A 23704-nucleotide genomic window follows, 5' to 3' on the forward strand; every position below is an offset into this window, starting at 1 on the left:
TTATAGATATCCATTAGCAGGGAAGGAACATAAAAACCATTGTATCACTTAGTAGAAAAATGTTTAGGCCTTGTATTTGGAGGAATGCCATTTACCTAAGTTTCATTCATTTAAAAATAGCAATAGAACATGGAGCTAAACAATTACAGCTTTAGCTTATAGACTGCATGCATTTGTGAAAAACCCTGAAACATCTTTATCAAGGAAATAAAACCAATACTGGAAAGCAAAAATAGGGCAATTGCCTATTCTGATTGGTTTGTTTATTACCAATCACATTCACATTAAGGAGCTAGGAATGGTACCAACTTCATGGATAGAAATGAGCCAAAAACTAGTTAAGAACAAAGTTCAGTAAGATGATCCTAAAAAATGGCAAAAAGTCCAAGATTGACTCTTGTTTTGGGGAGGGGTGGAGACAAATCAGGGGATCCAGATGTCAACTAGGTAAACATATGAAGGGGACTGGAGATCCAATTTTCAGCTAGCTAGACTATGTAGGTAGTTGCTTAGCAACCTACAGGAAGCCCATGTTTCTACTATTTATCCAGCTCTTCCATTTGGAACCTGAATAGATCCACTGATGCAGTTCCAGAACTGAACAGAAGGGGCCCAGTGAGTAGTCTGGATGGAAGCATCAAAAGGTGCAGCACTGTGGGGAACCCAGACCACTAAAAACAGGATATATAAGTATTTTAAGCATTTTTGAATGAACAGAAGAAAGTACTGAAGTGTTGTGGGGAAAAAGAAACACAGGTTGACTTATTAATGAACCACGAGTGCCACATGAGAAGCACTGCTACAGCTGCTGGGGTCTGACTAATGCAGCACTAGTGCTCATGCACAGAGTGGATCTTTGGCTGACTTTTTTTCCTAGAAGCACTCTCTACCATCTAGTCCCTGAGGGTTGCGAAGCCCTCCGTGACATATTTTCAGGTAGCATACAGTACTTCTAGGGAAAGGGGAATTCATCAAAATTCCCCTCCTGCTCATGTGTCAGTCCTGCATTAGTCTGGAAGTCAGCAGCATAGAAACATAGGAAGCTGCATTCTACAGAGTCAGATCATTGGTCCACCTAGCTCAGTACTGTCTACACAGACTGACAGCGGCTTCTCCAAGTTTACAGGCAGGAATCTCTCTCGGTCCTATCTTGGAGGTGCCAGAGAGGAAAGCTCGAACCTCCTGCATGCAAGCATGCAGGTGCTCTTCCCAGAGCAGCCCTATCCCCTAAGGGGAATATCTTACAGTGCTCACACATCAAGTCTCCCATTCAAATGCAACCAGGGCAGACCCTGCTTAGCAAAGGGGACAATTCATGCTTGCTAACAGAAGACCAACACTTGTGCTTCTCATGTAGCACTCATGCTTTGTTAGTCAAGATACTGGCCACAGAGTTTTAATTCCAATAGGATGTTAACATTGCCCTTAGTACTTGGGGATACAATTTAATTAGCACAGAAACAGAAAAGAACACGCACCCATGCCCCACCCCGCCCCTGTTAACTGACAAAACTCAGCAAACTACCATTATTTACTGGTCACAAAACAATTTCATTTCTAGCAGGGGCAAGAGAAAACATAGATCAGCTACAGAGAATTCAGTCAAGTATATGAATTGATTATAGGGCTGGGTTAGTTGTGGCTTGTTTGAACAACAGGGAAATGTTTAAAGTGGGCATGGCAATTGTTTGTGCATAGTTTAACATCATCCATTACTTTGGGTGGTGCAGCAGTAAATAGATTACAGAAGGGAAAATTTATGTTGAATGAGAAAAACTTTGTTCAACAATTAAGGCTTGTGAAATTATAGTTCAAAAAGGGCATAGAAGCCCCAGCTCTTGAGATGTCTCAACACGGACTGGGGCGGGGGGGGGGGGCGCACTGGAAGCATGTGTTCTAGCAGTGTTGGGGAGGGCATGACTGCTCCATTACTTAATAGGTACTTTCCAGGTCTATAATCAGCTGTTTCTGAAGCCACGCTATGTCATTTAAACTAACAGACTGGAGTTGCTGGCATTAAGTCATTATTAGACTAGTGAAGGATGAAAAGCTGCTCCAGTCCTGTGGTGAGTCACCTCTGAGGCTGCAGAACATCCTGATCTGATAAACAGCAAATTCAACAACACAATGCAGTTGACCTTATTTAACCCAGCCCCAGCAGGTTTCAGGAAAATGCCCTCCTGAAATCTTCTCTGTCTGACACAAATGTTTACTTTTCAGCACACGCATATCATTTTGTGCACAGGAAAACCTTACTGTGATCCAGTCAGAAGACAGGCTTGCTGCTGTGTGTGGCATTCTTCCACATACAGAAAGGCTAGCACAACACATCCTTATTTGCAGAAGAAGCCTTCAGAAGAGAACTGAGAGGAAGTGTACCAGAGCAACCCCCCTCCCTGTTTCAAGCAATAAGCTTTATTTTCTGCCCAGCAATATTCATCCAGATTTACACAACAAATGTGAAAGCGATATTGTTTATGGTAAAAAGAGAAGTGGAGGTCAGAGTGGCTCCTGCACGCAAGTGGAAGGAAGTGGTTGTGCAGGCGCTTGGGCAGGAGAGACAGGGAGCCATATATGCAAAACGGCATGGCTGGCTGTGCTCCTCCCATGGGGCACAATGTGGCAGGCTGGCTGTCTCCAGAGGGAGCCCCGCTTTTAGACTGCCACATGTGCTGGCACAGGGCGGGACTGTAAAGAAAGGCATACCAGAAGAGATACTTCTATTCAGCTGAAGCCTGGGAATGGCCTTCTTTCTCTTAAAGCATTTAATGGCAGTGGCAGAAAAGTACTTAGGCAGCAGAGGTGAGAGGGCAGCATCCAAAAGGTATTGAAATTATTGCCCTGAGCTCTTTGGAGGGATGGTGGGATATAAACAAGACAGGCAGGCCAACCTGATCTACAAAATCAGCTAGAGTGTTGCAGAGATGGCTTGGATGGCTTTAAAAGGGGCTTAGACAAAGTCATGGAGTACAGGTCTATCAATGGCTACTAGTCTGGTGGCTGTGGGCCACCGCCAGCCTCAGATGGAAGATGCCTCTAAATACCAGTTGCAGGGGAGCAACCCCAAGAGAGAGGGCATGTCCTTGCCTGTGGGCTTCTTAAAGGCGTCTGGAGGGCCACTGTGTGATGCTGGCCTAGATGGGCCTTGGGCCTGATCCAGCAGGGCTGTTCTTATGAGAGTCTTGTAATCCAACATAATGGATTTAAAAATTTATTTATTATACTTATCTCCTGCTTTTACACAGGGCTCACAGTGGCTTTCCATACAGATTATTATGTTCACATATCCTTTATCTTCAGCAATGCTGCTACATCTGGTGTTTCCAGATCACTCACTAGGCCCAAAGGCTGAGACATTTTTGAAATGGTTTTTCTTATAAGGGAAAGAAAGCAAGGCAATAGTAAAGCCTCTGAAGACTGCACATCCTTTAAAAGCTGTGCCTGGTGCAGGGAAAGGGTGCTGGATGCTGATCCAGTGACAGATCAATGTGGGCCCTTGTTCAAGTGCCATTGTGGGCCCCTCTTTGCAGCATGACAGGAACACTACACTGATGCCTGCAATCTTTGTTTACCAATAATACAATGCACTGATCTCCATAGTTACATCTAGTAATGCAACAACAAGGATAAGTGCATTGTATTATAACTAACTAAAGATGGTGGGTGCCCGCAGAGCAGTTGCTGAAGAGAACTCTGGGCTGCTGCTGCCACTAGGTTAAGGCCCCTGCCCCCAACTGGGGGAAGTTCACTCTGGCAGCAGACACAGTGGCAGCAGCTTGGTGGCTCCAGTAGTAGCCATCATCTTTTTTCACCAGGGCCTCAGAGGTTGGTTGTCAGTCCTTTGATCGCCCTGGGCCCTCAGCCAGTTCCTCAGCTGGTTGACTGTTGGATGCCAGCACGGCTGCTGTTCTCCTCCCTCAATCCTGCACATAGCAACATGTTGCATATATCAGCCCTTCAACAGAACCAAACAATAATATAGCTAGAAATGTAAAAAGTCACTGGTTGACATCCAAGCAACCCAACGCAGGCAATGCTAATCCCACCCTGTCCCCCGTGCTGCTGCAGGCTTGCAGAGAAACACAGGATGTTAGCCACTGTATATAATGGCACTGATCTAGAGATGTGAGCAAAACAGCGCACGGCATACATGTATCTTCAAGTGCCAATATATAGACAGGTGAAACTATCATATCTGATAGTGCCAATAATGTCTTCAGCTAAGTAGATTCAGTTCCTCTAAGCCCAAGCAAATGCTTGGTGCTGTCAAAGTCAACAAGATAAGACATCTAATGAGGGCTGTGTATGGAGTTCCCAATCCGGCAATGGGAGCCATGCAAATTGATTCTGTGCTGGCTGTGGCAGTTGAGACCAAGAGCCACAAGTGCCGCACCCATTTACATGTGAAATTCCTGATCCAGTAGGGGCATGAGGGTAGAAGCCTTCAGAGAACCTTCAGGACATATAAGAACAGCCTTGCTAGATCAAGCCCAAGGCCCATCTAGTCCAGCATCCTGTTTCACACAGTGGCCCACCAGATGCTGCTGGAAGCCACAGGCAGGAGTTGAGGGCATGCCCTCTCTTCTGCTGTTACTCCCTGCAACTGGTACTCAGAGGCATCCTGCCTTTGAGTCTGGAGGTGGCCTTTAGCCCTCCTACTAGTAGCTGATGATAGATCTCTCCTCCATGAAGTTATCTAAACCCCTCTTAAAGCCATCCAGGTTGTTGGCTGTCACCTCATCTTGGGGCATAGAATTCCACAAGTTGATCATGTATTGTGTGAAAAAGTACTTCCGTTCGTTGGTCTTAAATTTCTTGGCAATCAATTTCATGGGATGACCCCTGGTTCTTGTGAGAGGGAGAAGAATTTCTCTCTATCCACTTTCTCCACACAATGCATGATTTTATAGACCTCTATCATGTCATCTTTTTTCTAAACTAAAAAGCCCCAGGTGTTGTAGCCTTGCCTCATAAGAAAGGTGCTCTAGGCCCCTGATCATCTTAGTTGCCCTCTTCTGCACCTTTTCCAGTTCTGCAATATCCTTTTTCAAATGTGGTGACCAGAATTGTACACAGTACTCCAGGTGTACCCACACCATCATTTTGTATAAGGGCATGATAATATTAGCCAATTTATTTTCAATCCCCTTCCTAATGATCCCTAGCGTGGAATTGGCCTTTTTCACAGCTGCCGCACATTGAGCAGACACTTTCAACAAGCTGTCCACCACGACCCCTAGATCCCCCTCCTGGTCAGTCACAGACAGCTCAGATCCCATCAGTGTATACTTCTGCTAACTTGGCAAAGAGGCATCTTTTAATGTGGTGATTCTATATATTTAGCAGGGGGAGAGTAACTGGCCCTACCCACCCCCAGCACAGTACCTCCAGTGACTGTTGCTGGTGTCTCTCTTGTGTTTCTTTAGATTGTGAGCCCTTTGAGGACAGGGATCCATCTTATTTATTATTTCTCTGTGTAAACCACCCTGAGCCATTCTTGGAAGGGCGGTATAGAAATCATAGATAGATAGATAGACAGACAGACAGACAGATAGATAGGGGTTTTTGTCCCAATGTGCATCACTTTACACTTGCCAACATTGAACTGCATTTGCCATTTTGTCACCCACTCACCCAGTTTGGAGAGATCCTTTTGGAGCTCCTTACAATCAGTTTTGGATTTCACTACCCAAAAGAGTTTGGTAGCATCTGCAAATCTGGCCACCTCTCTGCTTACCCCTGCTTCCAGATCATTTATGAATAAGCACTGGTCCCAGTACAGATCCCTGGGAGACCTCACTTCTTACTTCCGTCCATTGTGAAAACTCTCCATTTATACCTACTCTCCGTTTCCTGTCTTTCAACTAGTTAGCAATCCACACATGTACTTGTCCCCTTATCCCAAGACTGCTAAGTTTCCTCAGGAGTCTTTGATGAGGAACTTTATCAAAAGCCTTTTGGAAGTCCAGGTATACTATGTCAACTGGATCACCTTGATCCACACACTTATTTACACTCCCAAAGATCTCCAAAAGGTTTGTGAGGCAAGATTTACCTTCCATTCTAACTTCCCAGCTAACTTCTCTCCTTTTCTGAGGTACATAATGATGCCTGAGAACTAAATCCATTTTTTATAATGGACTTCGGTTTGTTGTTTTTGCAAAATATTCTATAGCTAGTATAATGTTAACAGGTGTGTGACCTTTTTGAACAACTTTCACTATATATAAAACAGTCAAATAAATACATTTAATATGTTTTGAAGTTTTTTCTTTCCTTTGGTCACAGTAATTCACAAATCTGATACTTTCCTTTTTTCTTTTTTTTACAAGATGTAAAGTGTCACTACAATACCTTAATAGCACAGTTTCCAGTGAATAGTATGTTTAATAATAAAATAAGGTTTAAGAGATTTACCTTTTGGCAACATCTCTTTGAGGGAAACAGAAAATGAAAGCTGCAACTGATAAAAATGGATTCCTATATGTGTGTGCAGTATAAAGACATAGAGTGGATGTCATTAAACCAGGATTTTATTTTATGCCATACCTGTAACAGTTCAGGCAATAATTTGAACAACATGCTCAACAAATTCATAATCTGGAAACTATTCAGAACAGATCTTTTGTATTTACCTTTGGGATTCCTGAACAGTCAAGCCACTTCTGGAAGATGTTTTCAACCGATAGGCCATACCTTCCAAGAAAATTAAAAATTAACCTTTTCTATGGAACATGCATGAAACATAAGCGGGGAGGGGGACCACTTTTGTAGAAACCAGGTTTATAGCGTAAGCAGTGATCTATCAAACTAGCTGCATTCTGGTTTTGTCTTTTTTAATTAATAACATCTGACATGATGACACCTGAAAATTAAATACAGCTTGGACTCTGCATGAAGAAAACTAGTGATGCATTCAATGCTTATAGAAGTTGACAAGGTACATTTAAGAAGCTCCAATGCACTGATGAAACATATGTAAAGAATGAACAGGTGTCCTGCAGTTCTGTTTGTGTGGTTTTCCTCTTCAGTTTGCGAGAGCACAAGTGTAAGGAAGGGAACGAGGCAGAAAAATTAGCTAGGGACAGTGGCGATGAGAAATGGGCAGCTAAAATCTGCCCAGGAATGGCAATTAATACAAGCTTTACAGACCATGGCTTTACACTGTATGACATTTATCTACAGTAAAGTAGATTAAACTATCTATCTATCTATCTATCTATCTATCTATCTATCTATCTATCTATATCTTTTCAATATATTTCTATGTTACCTCTCCTTAATTTACTTCACTCACTGATAACCAGGCACAATCCATTTCCTCTGTAAGGAGCTCTTCCCACCAAACTCTCAAGCTTTTGGTGGGGGGAGTTGGTATGAGTTGCAGCAAAGAGGAAATTGTTGTGTTCCCAGCTTTTTTCACTAAATTTCTTGCCTGATAGAGATATTATAGAAATGCTTAAAAATAACTCTGGTTGAAAACTGGATGAAAATACCCTTAGATTTACAATGATTATTTATAGTAAAATCACAATACATAATTTAACTGCAACAGCCAAATAGTAAAATCAGAATATATGATTGAATCACAACAGCCAAACAATGGGGACAACTGCCACATCCGCATTCAGTGGCCTACATCTAGAGTAGTGTTGCACTAGCACACAGATGCAGGGCAATGACACTGCAAAGAGAAAGGTCCATCTCTTCCTGACTAGTTCTTGTGCTAGTGGAAGATGCTGACATGTAACTTGCACAACATGCCGTACAGTGTGTTGCACAAGAGATTGCAGAACACATTGTACAGTGTGTCGCACAACAGGTTTCACCACCTTGTATGTGTCTCAAAGAAGATCTCCCATTAGTGGCTGTGCAATATTGTGGAGCAGCTCCACAGATTTCTCAAGTGTGCACAGCTTCTCTCACTGCACTAGTGCAGGCCTAATTTGGCTGCCAACTACTGCAGCTAAAATTGTGTTTAGAGAAGACTTGGAGGGAACTGAAATGCTATCATTGCCTATGGTACACATGTTCATTTATGTCTCACCTACCACTGTGTCTGATCAAACCATTTTTGCAGATCTTTGTAGTGCTTCTTGTGTGCCATGGATAAGCTGAAACAAACTCTGAGAAATATGTCTTATATGTGTGCAGATTTTTATAATACTACTAACTGGCCAACCCCACAGAGCATCTGTGCACTCTTTGGGGCCAGTGATTACCTCTTCCCCCCACCTTCTGCTCCAGTCTCTGCTTCCGGATCCAGCTGCCTCTCCTCCCACCGCCACTTCTGCCTCCCCCAACACTTTCTTTCCCCACTCCTGGGCCTTACCTCCGTGGCCAGGCCAGGCCCAAGGCCACCTCTGGCCTCCGTGGCCAGGCCGGGCCCGCTGCCTCCTCTGGCCTCTGCATCCTGGATGTGCCTCAGCCAATCAGGCACATCTGTCGCCCAGCCAATCAGATGGGTGCTGAGATGCACATTCCAAGGCACACCCAGGAGAATTATATATATAGATATTTATACTATCTATATACTGCTTTTTAACAAAGTTTCCAAAGCGGTTTACACAGAAAAATAAAGAATAAGTAAATGATGGTTCCCTGTTCCCAAAGGATTCACAATCTAAATTAAAAATATAAGGTAAACACCAACAACCACCACTGGAGGGATGCTGTGCTGTGGTTGGATGGTGCCAGCTGATCTCCCCCTGATAAATATAAGAGAATCACCACTTTGAGAGGTGCCTCTTTGTTCAGTTAGCACGTATTATGGGTGCCTATTGGACAGTGCCCATGATGACTAGCACAGTTCTCCACCAAATAGTTTTCAGATAATTTAATCTACATAAGTAGATTTAATTTATAAAAGATTGATGAATATCCACTTATGCATAAGAAAAATAATGCCATTTCCATTAGAAGTTACCCTGACTAGAATAGAAGCTGCTTCTCTGATCTAGTCAATTTTATTACTCTATTGACTTCTATGGGACATGGGGAAGTAGGTGGAATTTTAAAAAGAGAACTAAGTAAGCATTTGGCAACAGATGGGTCTAACAACCTGTCTCTCTGCTTAACATCTTTAAAATGGTGGGTGTGGCATGATTTACAGGGAAGAAACTGCAGGTGGGAGAGAGGGGCTAAACCCTTCCCCTACACTCCCGCTTGCTGGGATTCCCAGGTGCATGTCTGCTGTGACTGGGAGAAAGGCAGCCAGCAGTAGAAAGTGTAGTGGAGATTATATATTTTATTTATTTCTACAAAAAATATATGCTACCTTTCCTTGTAAACATGAGTCCAGAGTAACTTAAAACATCTTCAGTAAAAACAACAGACAAGTTAAAAACATTAAGTAAAAACAACAGACAAGTTAACAACATTAAGACAACCTAAGGACCTACCTGTTCGGCCTGGCCTTCCGGGTTTTTAAATCGTTTTAAAGGGTTTTCAATGTATTGGGTTTTTATAAGGTTTTGAATTGTTTTATTCTTAGCTGTTTTATTGTATTTTAAATTTTTTATTCCCAATTGATTGATTTTAACCGTTTTATGATATTTGTGAACTGCCCTGAGCTATTTTGTAAGGGCGGTCTAAACATTAAACAAACAAACAAACAAATAAATAAATAAAATACTTGTACACTATACAAAGAGGCTGCATAAAATGCATCACAATGTGACAGATTAAAGCAACATTTAAAAGGCTATGCAGAATTTTAAAAAAAATCTTCAGTTTCCATCTAAAGTTGACAAGTGAGGGGGCCTGACATATCTTCCTGTGGGGAGAGGTCCAAAATTGTGGTGCCACCACCCCAAAAGCACTGTCTCCGGTAATCTCAGTAAAAGCAGATCCTCAATTCAAATGCAAACCAAGGTAGACCCTGCTTAGCAAAAGGGATGCTTGATTCTTGATACCACTGCTGTAGTGGGGAAATGACTTGATTAGCAAGCCAGAGGTTGCCAGTTCAAATCCCCACTGTTATGTTTCCCAGACTATGGGAAACACCTACATCGGGCAGCAGCGCTACAGGAAGATGCTGAAAGACATCATCTCATACTGCACGGGAGATGGCAATGGTAAACCCTTCCTGTATTCTACCAAAGACAAACACAGGGCTCTGTGGTCGCCAGGAGTCAACATCGACTTGACAGCACACTTTACTTTACCACAAAACCAACTCTCCAGTGCATTTAGTCTGGAAGTACTGTAAGTCTGCTCTTCTCCCTGCATGAACACTTCCTTGCCCTAAATATCAGCCAGTGTGTATTGCTTTCTCGCTTTAGGTTTGTAGGTGTACACACACAAAAATTCAGAGTGTTCAAAGACCCACATAAGTGTAAATATAGAGAAAGTAAAGCATAAAGAAGTGAGATGACTTGGACCAAGTCAGAGGCAGAGTTATGAATATGACCAAGGCGACTTGATTCTGTATCTCTTCTCTAAAGACTTTCCAGCACACAAAATACCTTGACTCTTCATAAATATTTAGATAAGAAGCCAAGCTAAGAGTAAAAAGCATTTCCTGGAATGTCAAAAGAGCTGTGCTTTAAGATTTGTTTACAAACTCAGCACTTTTCCAGACACTTAGATTCTCCATTAGGCCCATACAATGGGGGGTGGGGGGGAGAGAGAAAATTAGGAAAAAGATTTTAAGCACAGAATGTGTTTCTTTACAAGATTCTATCAGCAAGGCATCATTTATGAATCTACAGTATGTATTTTATAAAACTTAGAGCACACCTTTGCAATAGATATCTACTATGCCCTCTCCTATCCTTCTTCCATGAAATATCTTACTCTAGCTCATGTGATGGCAGACAAACAGTTCTGGACACAAGACAGTGGACAACCACCAAAGAGAGTAATCATCCACAAAGTCTTCCTAAATGCATTATATCCTGTAGGAAATGTGTTTTTAACACAAAACTTGAATCCAAAAACCTTGCCTCAAAGCACATGGCAATAATTCCTTAATGAGAAGAAACATAATAAAGGCTGTATGTGCATAACAAATATAAACCAGTTTATAGTTTCTCCAGTTGTAAAGAGTCATGGGAATTACAGTCCTGTGAGGAAGGCTAGCATATCCCTTACAAAACTTGACTCCTGTATAAAAAAACACTACCAAGCCCAGACATCCTTTACCAACAGTTATAATAGATAATTTGAAGATGACAGAAAAGAGAAGAACCACCAGGTCCATCCACTGTTCTGGAAACACCTGTTACTATAACCTTGTTCGGACCTTATATAAGAAGGATGGGGTATTCAAGTACACTGTCCAAAGCAGGAACAGAAGTCCCACTCCAGCAGCACGTCAGTGAGCCTCTTCAGGCCCCTGCAACAAGTCTTCATCTGAAGTGACAAAGGCTGTATGTGTAATGGGCACTTCTGTGAGCAGGAGACTCAGGTGCCAGGGGGAGCAAGGAGACTGACGGATGCGCTGGCAGGGCAGGACTTCCATTCCCACATAGGACACTATTCTTTTTAGATAATGCCTGAATGAGACATATGTGAAGCCCAGTGGCGCACTGCGCGCACACAAAAGATTTTCTTGCAAAACAAGTTCGTGATTTGGGTAATGCTAAGGCATTACCTTAAGGAGAGGAGAGCTGGTCTTGTGGTAGCAAGCATGACTTGTCCCATTAGCTAAGCAGGGTCTGCCCTGGTTGCATATGAAAGGGAGACTAGAAGTGTGAGCACTGTAAGATATTCCTCTCAGGGGATGGAACCGTTCTGGGAAGAGCAGAAGGTTCCAAGTTCCCACCCTGGCATTTCCAAGATAGGGCTGAGAGAGATTCCTTCCTGCACCCTTGGAGAAGCCACAGCCAGTCTGTGTAGACAATACTGAGCTAGATGGACCTATGGTCTGACTTAGTATATGGCAGCTTCCTATGTAAGGCAGAAATGGTTTAATAGTGTCTAATGAGGTGGATGAACAGCAACTGAAGCATAGAGGCTTCCCTCCAAATGAGGATGTTGCTTGCCTCAGTTTGGAAGCTTTCTTTTCATTCTAAAGAAGATGCTAGCCTATGCTATGATGTGAAACATCCCTCTCAGATCAGATGGTTTAAAATACCATACAAAACAAGTACTACAGCATCCTTCAGCACTCAGAATCAAAAACTTCAGGAAATTACCATTAGGCATGTTTGATCACTATGAAAATAGATTTCTTTGCAGATATTTCCCCCCCCTACATACATAAATGTAGACAAGATCTGAGTATAGTGTTGCTCAGACATCTGCTTGCCTTTTTAAACAATTAAACTGAATTGCTTTTAGCAACATGTTATTTTAAATGACCTGGGGGGTGCTTTGCAACTGCAACAGCAGTCATGAGGGTAGGAGGGTTAGGACCACAGAGTGTGCAAGAGTATTTAACTTTCCCTCCCCCTTCTACCTGGTTCTGAGCACTATCCCCTCCACCTGAATCTGCTGTTCATCACAGAAGCTGCTGTTTATCCTCTTAACACCACTGGGAGCTTCCCTCCTGAGGCAAACAGCAGCAATGTCAGGGCATTTTTGTTGAGAGCACAGCGTAAGGGGAAATGGCTTAAATCCCTGAATGTCATGATCCCAATCCTGATGTGGGGTGTGTGATCCCTGTGTCTGCTATTTAAGCTTCACATACTGACATGTTGCGCAGGCTTGTGGAATTGAGCAAGAGCTCTGCCCTTATAAACAGCCAGGAAACAAACTGTGTATGAGGCTTTCCTCTTCACACAGTGTACAGGGAGGTGGAGGGGGAAAGAATTTCTGCTTATTTTCCCTCCCCACAATAGCCCTTTTTGCATCCACCATTGTGTTTGATTGCTGAGAAGCCATTTTTGCTTCTCTCCCCTCCCTGAAAAATAGTTTGATTTGCTCACAGTCCTCACGGACATATTCCTGGACACAAAAAGCTTTTGCAGGGAGATAAAAGAGGTGAAAATGTCCTGCACTGTGTGGCAGGCCTGCACATGTCCTGCACTGTCCTGCACTGTGTGGCAGGCCTCATACATAGTTCTGGCAGTTTGTATGCTGGCTGCTTGCAGAGCTCTTGCTCTGCCCTTATAAGCCTGGGTGGCATGTTAGCCATTGTCAATTGATGCCTCCAGGTGCTCCTAGAGACCATCACACACTGATTGTATGAACTGGCCCCCTGAAATGCATGCATGTGCCATCACCACATGCAACTATCTCCATGTGGGTTGTACATTGTCTTCTATATGGAAGTGCTTTCTGTGTTGGAAACACATCTATATTTCTTCTCAATGCCAACCATATTCAACATTTAAGACTCCATTTCAAATTGTATAGTTTAGATTATTAATAACCACAGCTATTATATTCCCATTAAGCAGACGCAAAATGCACTAGAGCATTCTACCAACCTCTATACAGGCAACAAATGCACTATTTGTACACTGCTATAAAGCAAAATAAACCCATTGTTCTGAAACAAAATGATATCTTAGAGAAGATAATGGTTAGGTTCCTAAAGTTCTATTTGAATTGTAGCATTAAATAGGATATATGGTTCCAGTTGGATACCCGACAGCATCTTGGACCTTTTCCTCTGGCTGGTGAAAAGCATAGAAATTAGAGAGGGAGAGGGAGAGAGCACTTTGTACAGTGGCTAACTGCTCTGCCAGCCCTAGCTGGGTGAACAGCCTTGCTGGAACAGGCCCAAGGCCCATCTAGTCCAGCATCACGTTTCACACAGAGAGCATGCCCTCTCTCTTGCTGTTACTCCCCTGCAACTGGTATTCAGAGGCATCCTGCCTTTGAGGCTGGACGTGGCCTATAACCCTCCGACTAGTAGCCGATGATAGATCTCTCCTCCATGAAGTTATCCAAACCCCTCTTAAAGTCATCCAGGTTGTTGGCTGTCACCACATCTTGTGGCAGAGAATTCCACAAGTTGATTATGTGTTGTGTGAAAAAGTACCTCCGTTTGTTGGTCTTAAATTCCTTGGCAATCAATTTCATGGGATGACCCCTGGTTCTAGTGTTAAGTGAGAGGGAGAAGAATTTCTCTCTATCCACTTTCTCCACACCAAGCATGATTTTATAGACCTCTATCATGTCTCCCCTCAGTCATCTTTTTCCTAAACTAAAAAGTCCCAGGTAGCCTTGCCTCGTAAGGAAGGTGCTCTAGGCCCCTGATCATCTTGGTTGCCCTCTTCTGTACCTTTTCCAGATCTGCAATGTCCTTCTTTAGGTATGGTGACCAGAACTGTATGCAGTACTCCAAGTTGTCACTGTACAGGTGACAAGGATATCACTTAAGTACAATCATTTTCCCCTGCTAACTGGCAAAGAGGCACATTTTACCGTGGTGATTCTCTTTATTTAGCAGGGGGAGAGTAACTGGCCTTATCCACCCCCAGCACAGTACCTCCAGTGACTGTTGCTGGTGTGTGTCTTATGTTTCTTTTTAGAATGTGAGCCCTTTGGGGACAGAGAGCCATCTTATTTGTTTGTTATTTCTCTTTGTAAACCGCCCTGAGCCATTTTTGGAAGGGTGGTATAGAAATCGAATTAATCATCATCATCATCATCATACTCCATCACAAATATAAAACACTTCTATTTTACGGTAAAGTATTACCTGTAATAATATTTTTCATTAAATTTATCCATTCAAACCTCAGAATGCTTGGCTTCTCTAAGAGTGGATTAATAAACATGCACCCTGACCTATCATAGCAATAGCAATAGCGATAGCACTTACATTTATATACCGCTCTATAGCTGGAGCTCTCTAAGCGGTTTACAATGATTTTAGCATATTGCCCCCAACATTCTGGGTACTCATCAAGTTAGTTAACACGTTAATTAACATTAATCATCAAGTTAGTTAACACGCATATATATTTTGATTATTATTTTATTATTTTAACCAAAATATATAGTTTTCGAAATTTAAAATCCTCATCTTTACCTTGATTAATCTGGGAAAGAGCCTCCACCAACCTCACACAGGAACCTCTTCATATAATGTCTACATTAATTCTGCATACCTAACTTATGTAGCAAATACATTATATGCCATATTTCAAAACTTTACTTTGCATTGTCAGTAAAGCTTTGTGAAAGTCACGTGGAATTTCTTTCTGCATCATCCAGCATTCTAGCTGCAGCATTATTGATGCACAAGCTGAAAGGAACTCAGTTTGAATTTCATATACTTTGTCAACATGGTGACCAGATTTTGCAGAAAGTGGAGTATTTGTACGGGAAGGATATGTTGAACTAGCTTTCATTAAAGGCTAAAACCTCATGTTGACAGTTTTACAGCCATTCTGCAAAACAGAAATGCAATTCAAGGGTAAAAATTTAAGATAAAGATCAATACAGAATACATTGATGTGCCCAAGAATTGTTTACCATCCCTGTTTACCCAGATATTAGACCACTTCAGAACATGTTTTTGAAACGAGTGAATGCATTTCTCCTTTTATTGAATTTGTGGTGCTTAAATTCTGCCCATACTAATATCTAAAAATTGGAAGTTAACAAGATACAACTTGTACTGAAAATAAACATTAATGTTTTGGGGTTGGTTTTTTTTTGCTAGGGGAGACATAATTAACTAATAATTTCTGGGCAGGGGAGAGCACAACCATCACACCACTGTCATGTGCAAAGAACAGCACAAGCTGTCTATTTTTCCATAAGTACATGTGCTGGGGAGCCAATTGTTAAATGAAAAATTATGGCATAAATTTATTCCTGCCTTAAGAAAAATATATATGAAGTAACTCTGAAGCATGGACTCTAAACAGCAAATGTCTGTTTGACTTGGGAATAAGTTGGCCTTTTTCTGCAACTATCCCTCAAACAGGAGAGTCTGAACACACACTATCATTAATCAGTAGTCATATAATGGGAGCTCATATTATGGGAACTGCAGCTTAGGTTTCTTTTTTATGTATTTTATTAAATGTGACATAAATATACACAAAAGTAAAGTGAATTCAAGATGTATAAGAGCTTAAGCAGCTGCATTGTCATTTATCTACAGCTGATAAATCACTTCTGTGCTCCAAAACTTTATTTTAAAATGGTCTTTGCAGAACTCACATGTTGTACATTTGCCCACAGGATCCCACAGGATTCCTTTACAAGAAACAAATATATTACAAGATGACTTGATATGGAAATGGCAACTTTAAATAAGTATGTACATATATACAAGATTTTTTTAAGGTTAATCAAACTCAGTGCAATGCAGAATGTAACATCTACGTATAATGAAGACCTTCATGCAGTCCTCTGTGCAGATCTGAAATAATACTTCACATTTGTATAGCATGTTTGAGTGTACAAAGCACTTCACATATATAATCTAGTTGGTAATCTTTAAGATAGGTCTAGATATGATCTAGTTTGTAATCTTTAAGATAAATCTTTAAGATAGGTCTTAAAGATCCCCGCTGCAGATATTAACCAACAATTCCCATGATCCCTGACTATTGGCCATTGTAGCTGAGGATTAAGGGATTGTAGTCCAAAAACAACTGTAGGGCTAAAGTTGTGCAGCCCTGCTCTAAAACAATCCTGGAAAGCAAGTTAGTATTATGATCCCCATATTGCAGATAGGAGACCAAGACTGAGGTGAAGAAGCTTTGCTAAGTCACTGGGTGAGTTCCTAGCAGAGGTGAGATTTAAACAAGAGCTTTCTGATTCACAGGTCAGTCACTTAACTTCTACACGGCAGCAGCTTGAAAGTAGGAGGAAGCAGATGTAAAATACTAGCATTGCTATTATTTTGCTCTACTAAACTCTGATTAATTTGAAGTCTGCTTCCAGTTTAATCATACTGGCTGACATGTTGTGAACCGCCTATACTGCTGTGGCTGTCTAAAGTAACACCCATAGTGTTGCAGAACAAGGCTCGTCCACTATTACTTTGAAATGTGCAATTGCACTTGCGCAGTGCTATGGCCCCTGGAAATAAGGGCCACAGTGCAGCAGATATGCAACTGCGCAACTTCAAGTGCTGGCTGAAGAGCTCCATCCTGCAACACCGTGGGCATTGCTCTAGACAACTGCAGTGGTGCAGGTGGTTCAGAACCAACCGGGTTACACTGCACAACAGGTCAGCCACTGGTTTGATCACAAATACAGAATGGCTGACATGTTGTGAACTGCCCAGGGACTTTTTTGTATGGGGTGGTATAGAAATACATACATACATACATACATATAACTGCCGACTGTAAACCAGCTGAGCCTTCTACTTGTATTGCTATGTGAAACCAGCTGAAATTGTTTCAGTGGCATAAACTATTATCCTTAAATGAACTAGCTCACTATCCCAACAGCTCCTTTTTCAAAAAAATGACTGTTTGATATAGCTCATGTATAAGCAGTTTAAAATAAAGCATAACAATATATACATGTTAAGATAGTTCAATGAGTCTTTATAGAGCTCTCATAGTTTCTTTGTAGAGCTCTTCACAGTAGGGATGTGCACAAATTGATTCTTTGTGATTCGATTCGAGGTCAAATTGAATCAACCAGATTCAATTTCAACTCAAATCTGCAAATTTGAATCTGATCAGATTCAAGTTGGATTTGATTTGATTCAGATTTGGATCGATTTGGGCAATTTCTAAACATCCTAGGGACACCAAATCTGGGTGGTGGGTGCCACTTACCACCCAAATGGGTGCCACTTACCACCCAAATGGGTGCCACTTACCACCCAAATGGGTGCCACTTACCACCCAAATCTGGGTGGTGGGTGCCACTTACCACTCCCCAATGGGTGCCACTTACCACCCAAATCTCAAGGCAGTGAGGCACTTGGTTGATTTTTAATGAATTTTTTTTTAGTTTTTACTGATTTTGTATATTTCTGCCATAGTGGGCACTCAAAGTTGACTTATCCCTAACCCTAACATGAATCCCCAGCTTTAATTTAAAAAAAGAAAAAAGAAAAAAAGCTAAGCTTCACTTGCAGAAGTGGAGTTACAGAGCAAAATGTGAGGTCACAGTTTTTCAAGTGTTTGGATTCTTTGGTTAGAATAACGTTTCCTCATAATGAATCCCTATGAGGATTAATTGCACACCTTCATTTCTTCTGTTCATTTTGACTCTCATTGGACAGTGCCAACTGCCAAGTGCCATGTGCCAACTATAACCCCCTCCCGCCCACACACACATCTGCAAGGCAGTGGGGTACTCGGTTTATTTTTTAGGAATATTGAAGTGTTTAGATTCTTTCTGTCTTCATTACACACCTTCATTACACACTTTCATTTCTTCTATTCATTTTGATCTCACTGCTTTGCAGGTGGGGGTGGGAAATTTGTGGCATCCCGTGTGCCAACTACCCCCCAACCCACAAGCTACTGGGGTACTCAGTTTATATTTGGGGAATTTTTGAGATGTTTAGACTCTTTCGTGTGTAATAAATCCTCATAGGGATTTGTTATGAGGGAAGTTTATTAGACACCAGAGTCTAAACACTTGAAATAATTCCTAGAACATAAACTGAGTAGTACACAGAACATAAACTGAGCCTTGCAAGTGTGTGTGTGTATGGGGGGGAATGTAGTTGGCACATGGCAGTTGGCACTGTCCAAAGACTATCAAAATGAATAGAAGAAATGAAATCAAGTCAAGTTTATTTATGGTCAAAGACCAGAATTCAAAACATATGTACAAATAAGAATCAACAGTGCTTACCGTAGTTTGGTATAATGTCTCAGCATAAGAAATAAACGCCAAGTTACATGAGCTGGTCTATTATCTGATGCCTAACTTTCCTAGCCACCACACAGAACTTTGCAACATTAATCATTATCTCCTTTTTCTGATCAGAAAGCAAGTGATTAACATAAAATATGTCTGTATGCCCTGGATATTTGACCAATAGCAAAGCAATAAAACATTGATGAAAGTCCCTGTAAAGGGAACAGTAAAGAAAAATGTGAAAAATCTATTCCCAATCTCCAGAATCACACTGGCACAGTCTCTGTTCTTTAGGAATCCTTCTGAACCTACCCTCCAAATCAGCCGAAGGTAATACATTAAATTGGGCCAACGTGAACATTCTGCAGTATTTAGCAATTTATCTAAGTAATTTAGCAGTTTATCTAAGTAACTCGCAGGTTTGTTGTTATAGGGCTGTAGCCCCCCAAAAACTTCCTTGGGGATTAAAGACCGATCTATTTGTGCCTCCATATCATAGATACATTGTTTTAGTGCCAATCTCACACAAATGAATCTCATCTTCAGCAGAACATCTAACCAAAACCATAAAGGCTTAGTTTGCAAAAAACTGACAATTTCCAACAGGAGTGAAAACTATCCATAAGGGTAAGATGAGCAAGGCTGTAGGAAACAAATGCAACTTCAGCCAGTAACTTAAAATGGAAAGCCACACCCGGGCCTCCACTCTAGGAATACCAGCTTCCAGCCTCAGGATCATGTTTGGGATGCATCTAAGGGTCTGCAAAACAGATCTTTAAAACTTTGTCTGAACAACCTCCAAAGCTTCAAAATTAGCATACAGACCCAATTGCGATCCGTACAACATCTGAGGACAAGATTTAGCTAAAAATAATTTAAGTGCTGCTGGGACAAATTGAGCACTCCCCTGATGAAAATAGGATTGAATAGCTGCTGACGATTTTTGTACATTTTGAGTGACATACTGCAGATGTGCACTACATGCACAAAATGAATAGAAGAAATGAAGGTGTGTAATGAATCCTCACAGGGATTATACAATAAAAAACCCAAACACTTGAAAAATAGTGACCGCACATTTTGCTCCATAACTCCGCTTCTACAAGGGCTAGAGCTTAGCTTTGTTTTTTAAATGAAAGCTGGGAATCAGGGGGAATTAACAGGAGGAACCTGAATCTTAAATTGATGTGAATCGAATCAGGCGTGATTCAATTTGAGCTTGAATTTGGCCAGGAGTGTCTGGGCAGGTTTGTTTTTATCTCAAATCACCCGAATCAACCAGATTTGGATCAAATCAATTTGAATTCAAATCAATTCGCACATCTCTACTTCACAGTCTAGTTCACCTATATATTCTTCCCTTGGTTGATCCTACAGACTGTTCTGTCTGTAGAGTGTTCAGTACTCCTGTCTCAACACTTGCCTGTTTTGTTCTTCTTTCATTTCATTTTTGTTTCTTCATTCCCCTTCCTTTCTGGAACACACTGAAAGTATCTCTTATTATACTGTCAAATAGGAGCATATGGTGTTATTTCTTCATATGAATGTGGAATAACTTCTATCCTGTCCTCTGTGTCTGGCATGTACAATCATGCATACACACTTTATCATTAGGCTTCAGCAGCTGTAATTGTTGTACTTCCTTCTCATAATACAGTTTTTGCTTATTCCCCCCCTATGTTTTTATGCAGTCAAACCCTTTTATTCTTTCTGAGTCATATCCATTAAGTTCAGAAGCCAAATTCTCAATGGAACAATATTTGAGCTGGTAACTTTCCACACACTAAAGGTGATGCCCTCAGATTCAGCATTGCCAGATATGGAATTGTCCATGAATCTGTGGCTTTCTTTAGTAGACTTTTGACTTGCTGGACCCCATTTTCTACAGGGCAATTTGATGTGAATAATTTGGCTTTATGTGACACGTTGAAAGCTCTCTGTCCCTGGCATGTACCGATGACTTTGACAATTTTTTTAAAAAAATTCGTGACCAGCAAATGAAGCATTTTATCAGGCACTGACACATGTAGATGCCATGCCTTGATAAGATGAACTTGAAGCAGATAACGTGTTGCCAAATTTTCAAATAGGGTTGTCATAATAATCTGGGACCAACAGGTAATATTTCTCAGAGTGTATCATTTTACACTTTTAAAAGTGGCAATTCTCTTATAGGAGAGCAACTGGCTATATCCAACCCCAGCACAGCATCCCTCCAGTGGCTGTTGCTGGTATCTGCCTTATGTTTCTTTTTAGACTGTGAGCCCTTTGGGCACAGGGACCATTTTATTTATGTATTATTTATTTTTCTGTGTAAACCGCTTTGAGAACTTTGGTTGAAGAGCGATATATAAATATCTGTAGAAGTAGTAATATGTCAAAACTCTTTTTTTTACCATGGCTGTAACTTGTCATTGTTTACCCTCACGGGCTTTTTCATTGCCTAGGCTGATAATAGTTTTTGCTGTCACTTAAAAAACAACCACCATCTTCCCAATTTGCAGATCTATCCAAGGTCACTATAGCACTATAGCACAGCTCTGGCTCTCCTTTTACACTATAGTTCCCTGATGCCTCTCATGGATTCACTGAAGCATATCTTTTTGCAACACTTTGCATCACTTTGGGCACTAGTGAATGAATGGCCTCTGAACAAAACCACATCAATTTCAGAAAGTTTTGCTTCAAACTGAAAATATGGGGCAGAGATGTAGCAAACTAAGAGACTCAGGACATGGTCCAAGGGCATATGAAACAGCAATCTTGTTGAAGCTAAGCAGGTTTAGATCTAGTCAGTGCCTGGATGAATGACTGCCTGAGAACTTCATGTATGCTGCCTTGAGTCCCATAATGGAAGAACGATGGGATAATACTTGTAATAAATAAAATAAGTAAATTCCTAGGATAACATTTCATTAATTGTATAAAGTGGACTGCAGTTAACCTTAAAGACTAAGAAAGCTTAATCCCTAAGGTGCCACAAGACTCCTTGTTCTTTTCCAACTCATCTACAGCCAGAAGATAATGTAGAGGAAACTTTTTCATAGGTGTGCCCCGTTAAAACTGAGATGGAACAAAAATCATATATATCATATACAGATAGGACAGGGTGTCACATGTAAACATCCTAATGGCAAAAAATGATACCACTGTTTATTAGTGTGTACAAACAACTTTTGAAAAGTGGTACATTTGGACTATGGGCCTCTTCCATGCTTTCTGGTATTATTTTAATGATGGATACCAACTAGGGGTATGCACAGAACCGCGGAGCTGCGGTCCGGCACTGGGGTGGGGGATTACTTTAAGGCGCGGGAGGGTTTACTTACCCCTCCCGCTGCTTTCCCCCATCCAGTGCCTGTATTTAATGGAATAATTGTTCTTACTATTTCCTCGAGCACCCCTTCTCCGGCGCTCTGCGGTAGCGATTGTTTTAGTAATGGGGCGGAAGGATACCTCCTTGCCACCCCTTCCTCTGCTTGGCGTCATGGCATAAAGTGCAAAAAGGCTTTAAGAAGCCTTTTGTGTGTGTGCACGCGCACATACTTTCTTAAGTAAACGGAGCGGCAGGATATCTTCCTGCTGCCCCTTCTCCCGCTCTGCTGCACTTTGCGCACGCACACATGCGCGCGCGCACAAAAGGCTTCTTAAAGCCTTTTTGCACTTTATGCCATGATGCCAAGCGAAGGAAGGGGCGGCAGGGAGGCATCCTGCCGCCCCATTACTAAAACAATCGCTGCAGCAGAGCGCCGGAGAAGGGGAGCTCGAGGAAATAGTAAGAACAATTATTCCATGAAATACGGGCACCGGAGGGGGGAAAGCGGCGGGAGGGGTAAGTAAACCCTCCCGTGCCCTTAAGGGGACCCCCCACCCTGAACCACTCGAATCTAAACCACCCAGGTCCGGACCAGTCTGGAGGCCTGTAGAATGGCCTCCGGATCGGTCCGGGCACATCACTAATACCAACATCAGAATAATGAGTTTATGACAAAGGAATCCACATAAAACTAATTAGCACACTTCCAGATAACTGCTTTCAAACTATCAAAGAGTAACAGCTTTTATTGTGGAAATATTGTGAACCACCTAGGGACTTCTTTTATGGGGCAGTATATAAATGTACTAAATAAATAAATAATACATATTAACTGGACTAGATCTTTCCTGCAGAGGCTTATCTAGGGAAAACAGTGCCTCGGGCAAGCACTGAAATTGCGCCCCCTGTCCAAACATCTGACACTCATCTTTCAGATAACTTTACCATAATATCAGCTCAAAAATACAAGTCAAGCTCGTTAACCTTTTAATATTTCAAAAACTATTTAGCAGTGGACGTAGCCAGACCAAAAAATGCTGGAAAACTACAAATTTCAGTATGCTGGGGCTCATGAAATACCCAAATACTATGTGGATGTGTACTTGGGAAACTAAACAGAAGTGCCTGTCTAATTCTCTACTATGCATTGTAGCATCACTATTACATAAGTTTTAAAAATAAATGGAGAATTGGACTTTTCCCAGATATTCTGAAAATAATTAAAGGATATACAGAATAAACTGTGTCACTGCTTGGAATATATCCCAGTATTTCAGAAAGACAGTTAAAATGAGAGAAAGAGGGCAAGAAACTCCCAGTGGGCATTAATACTAAGGATTTCACACTGATTCAAAGACAAACTCACCATTAATAGCCATATTATTAAGACATCACATTTAACTCATTTATCACAAGAAGCAAAGTAAGAGCAAATGAATACAATCCTAGCTCATAAGCTTCAGCTCAGTATTCACAAGCCCTGATTCTCTGTACATAGTGCCATACTGAATATGTGTACAGTGACTTATATAATATTAAATTTATTTATTTTTTAACCTGTGGGGGGGGGGCTTCCTAGAGACTGTGGGGGGGTGTCTGCAAATGTTCCCCCTCCCTCCGCTGGCCTCTTTATTCACTGGCACAGCCCATCCCAGGCTGATTTTTGGGCCTGTTTGGGCCTGCAAAGATCAGTGTAGT

At 41.5% G+C, this 23704-nt stretch overlaps 1 protein-coding gene across 7 annotated transcripts in view; it reads right to left on the reverse strand.

The window, feature by feature from the left end:
• The window catches only part of AOPEP (aminopeptidase O (putative)), a 340341-nt gene that overhangs the window by 150194 nt on the left and 166443 nt on the right, over window positions 1–23704 (reverse strand). For 5 of the 7 annotated variants that reach the window (XR_008316388.1, XM_053297172.1, XM_053297170.1 and 2 more), the window contains exon 11: window positions 6636–6696. The exons of 1 other annotated variant lie outside the window; for it this stretch is intronic. Coding sequence is in view for 5 of the 6 variants with exons in the window: in XM_053297172.1 (XP_053153147.1) it covers window positions 6636–6696 (61 nt within the window). In the remaining variant the exon portion in view is untranslated. Of the gene's footprint in view, window positions 1–6635; window positions 6697–20112; window positions 20175–23704 lie in introns of those variants that run through there. One more of the 7 variants, XM_053297173.1, reaches the window with a different exon arrangement.

This window comes from Hemicordylus capensis, chromosome 2 (genome assembly GCF_027244095.1).
Source record: "Hemicordylus capensis ecotype Gifberg chromosome 2, rHemCap1.1.pri, whole genome shotgun sequence".
Taxonomy (NCBI): Eukaryota; Metazoa; Chordata; class Lepidosauria; order Squamata; family Cordylidae; genus Hemicordylus; species Hemicordylus capensis.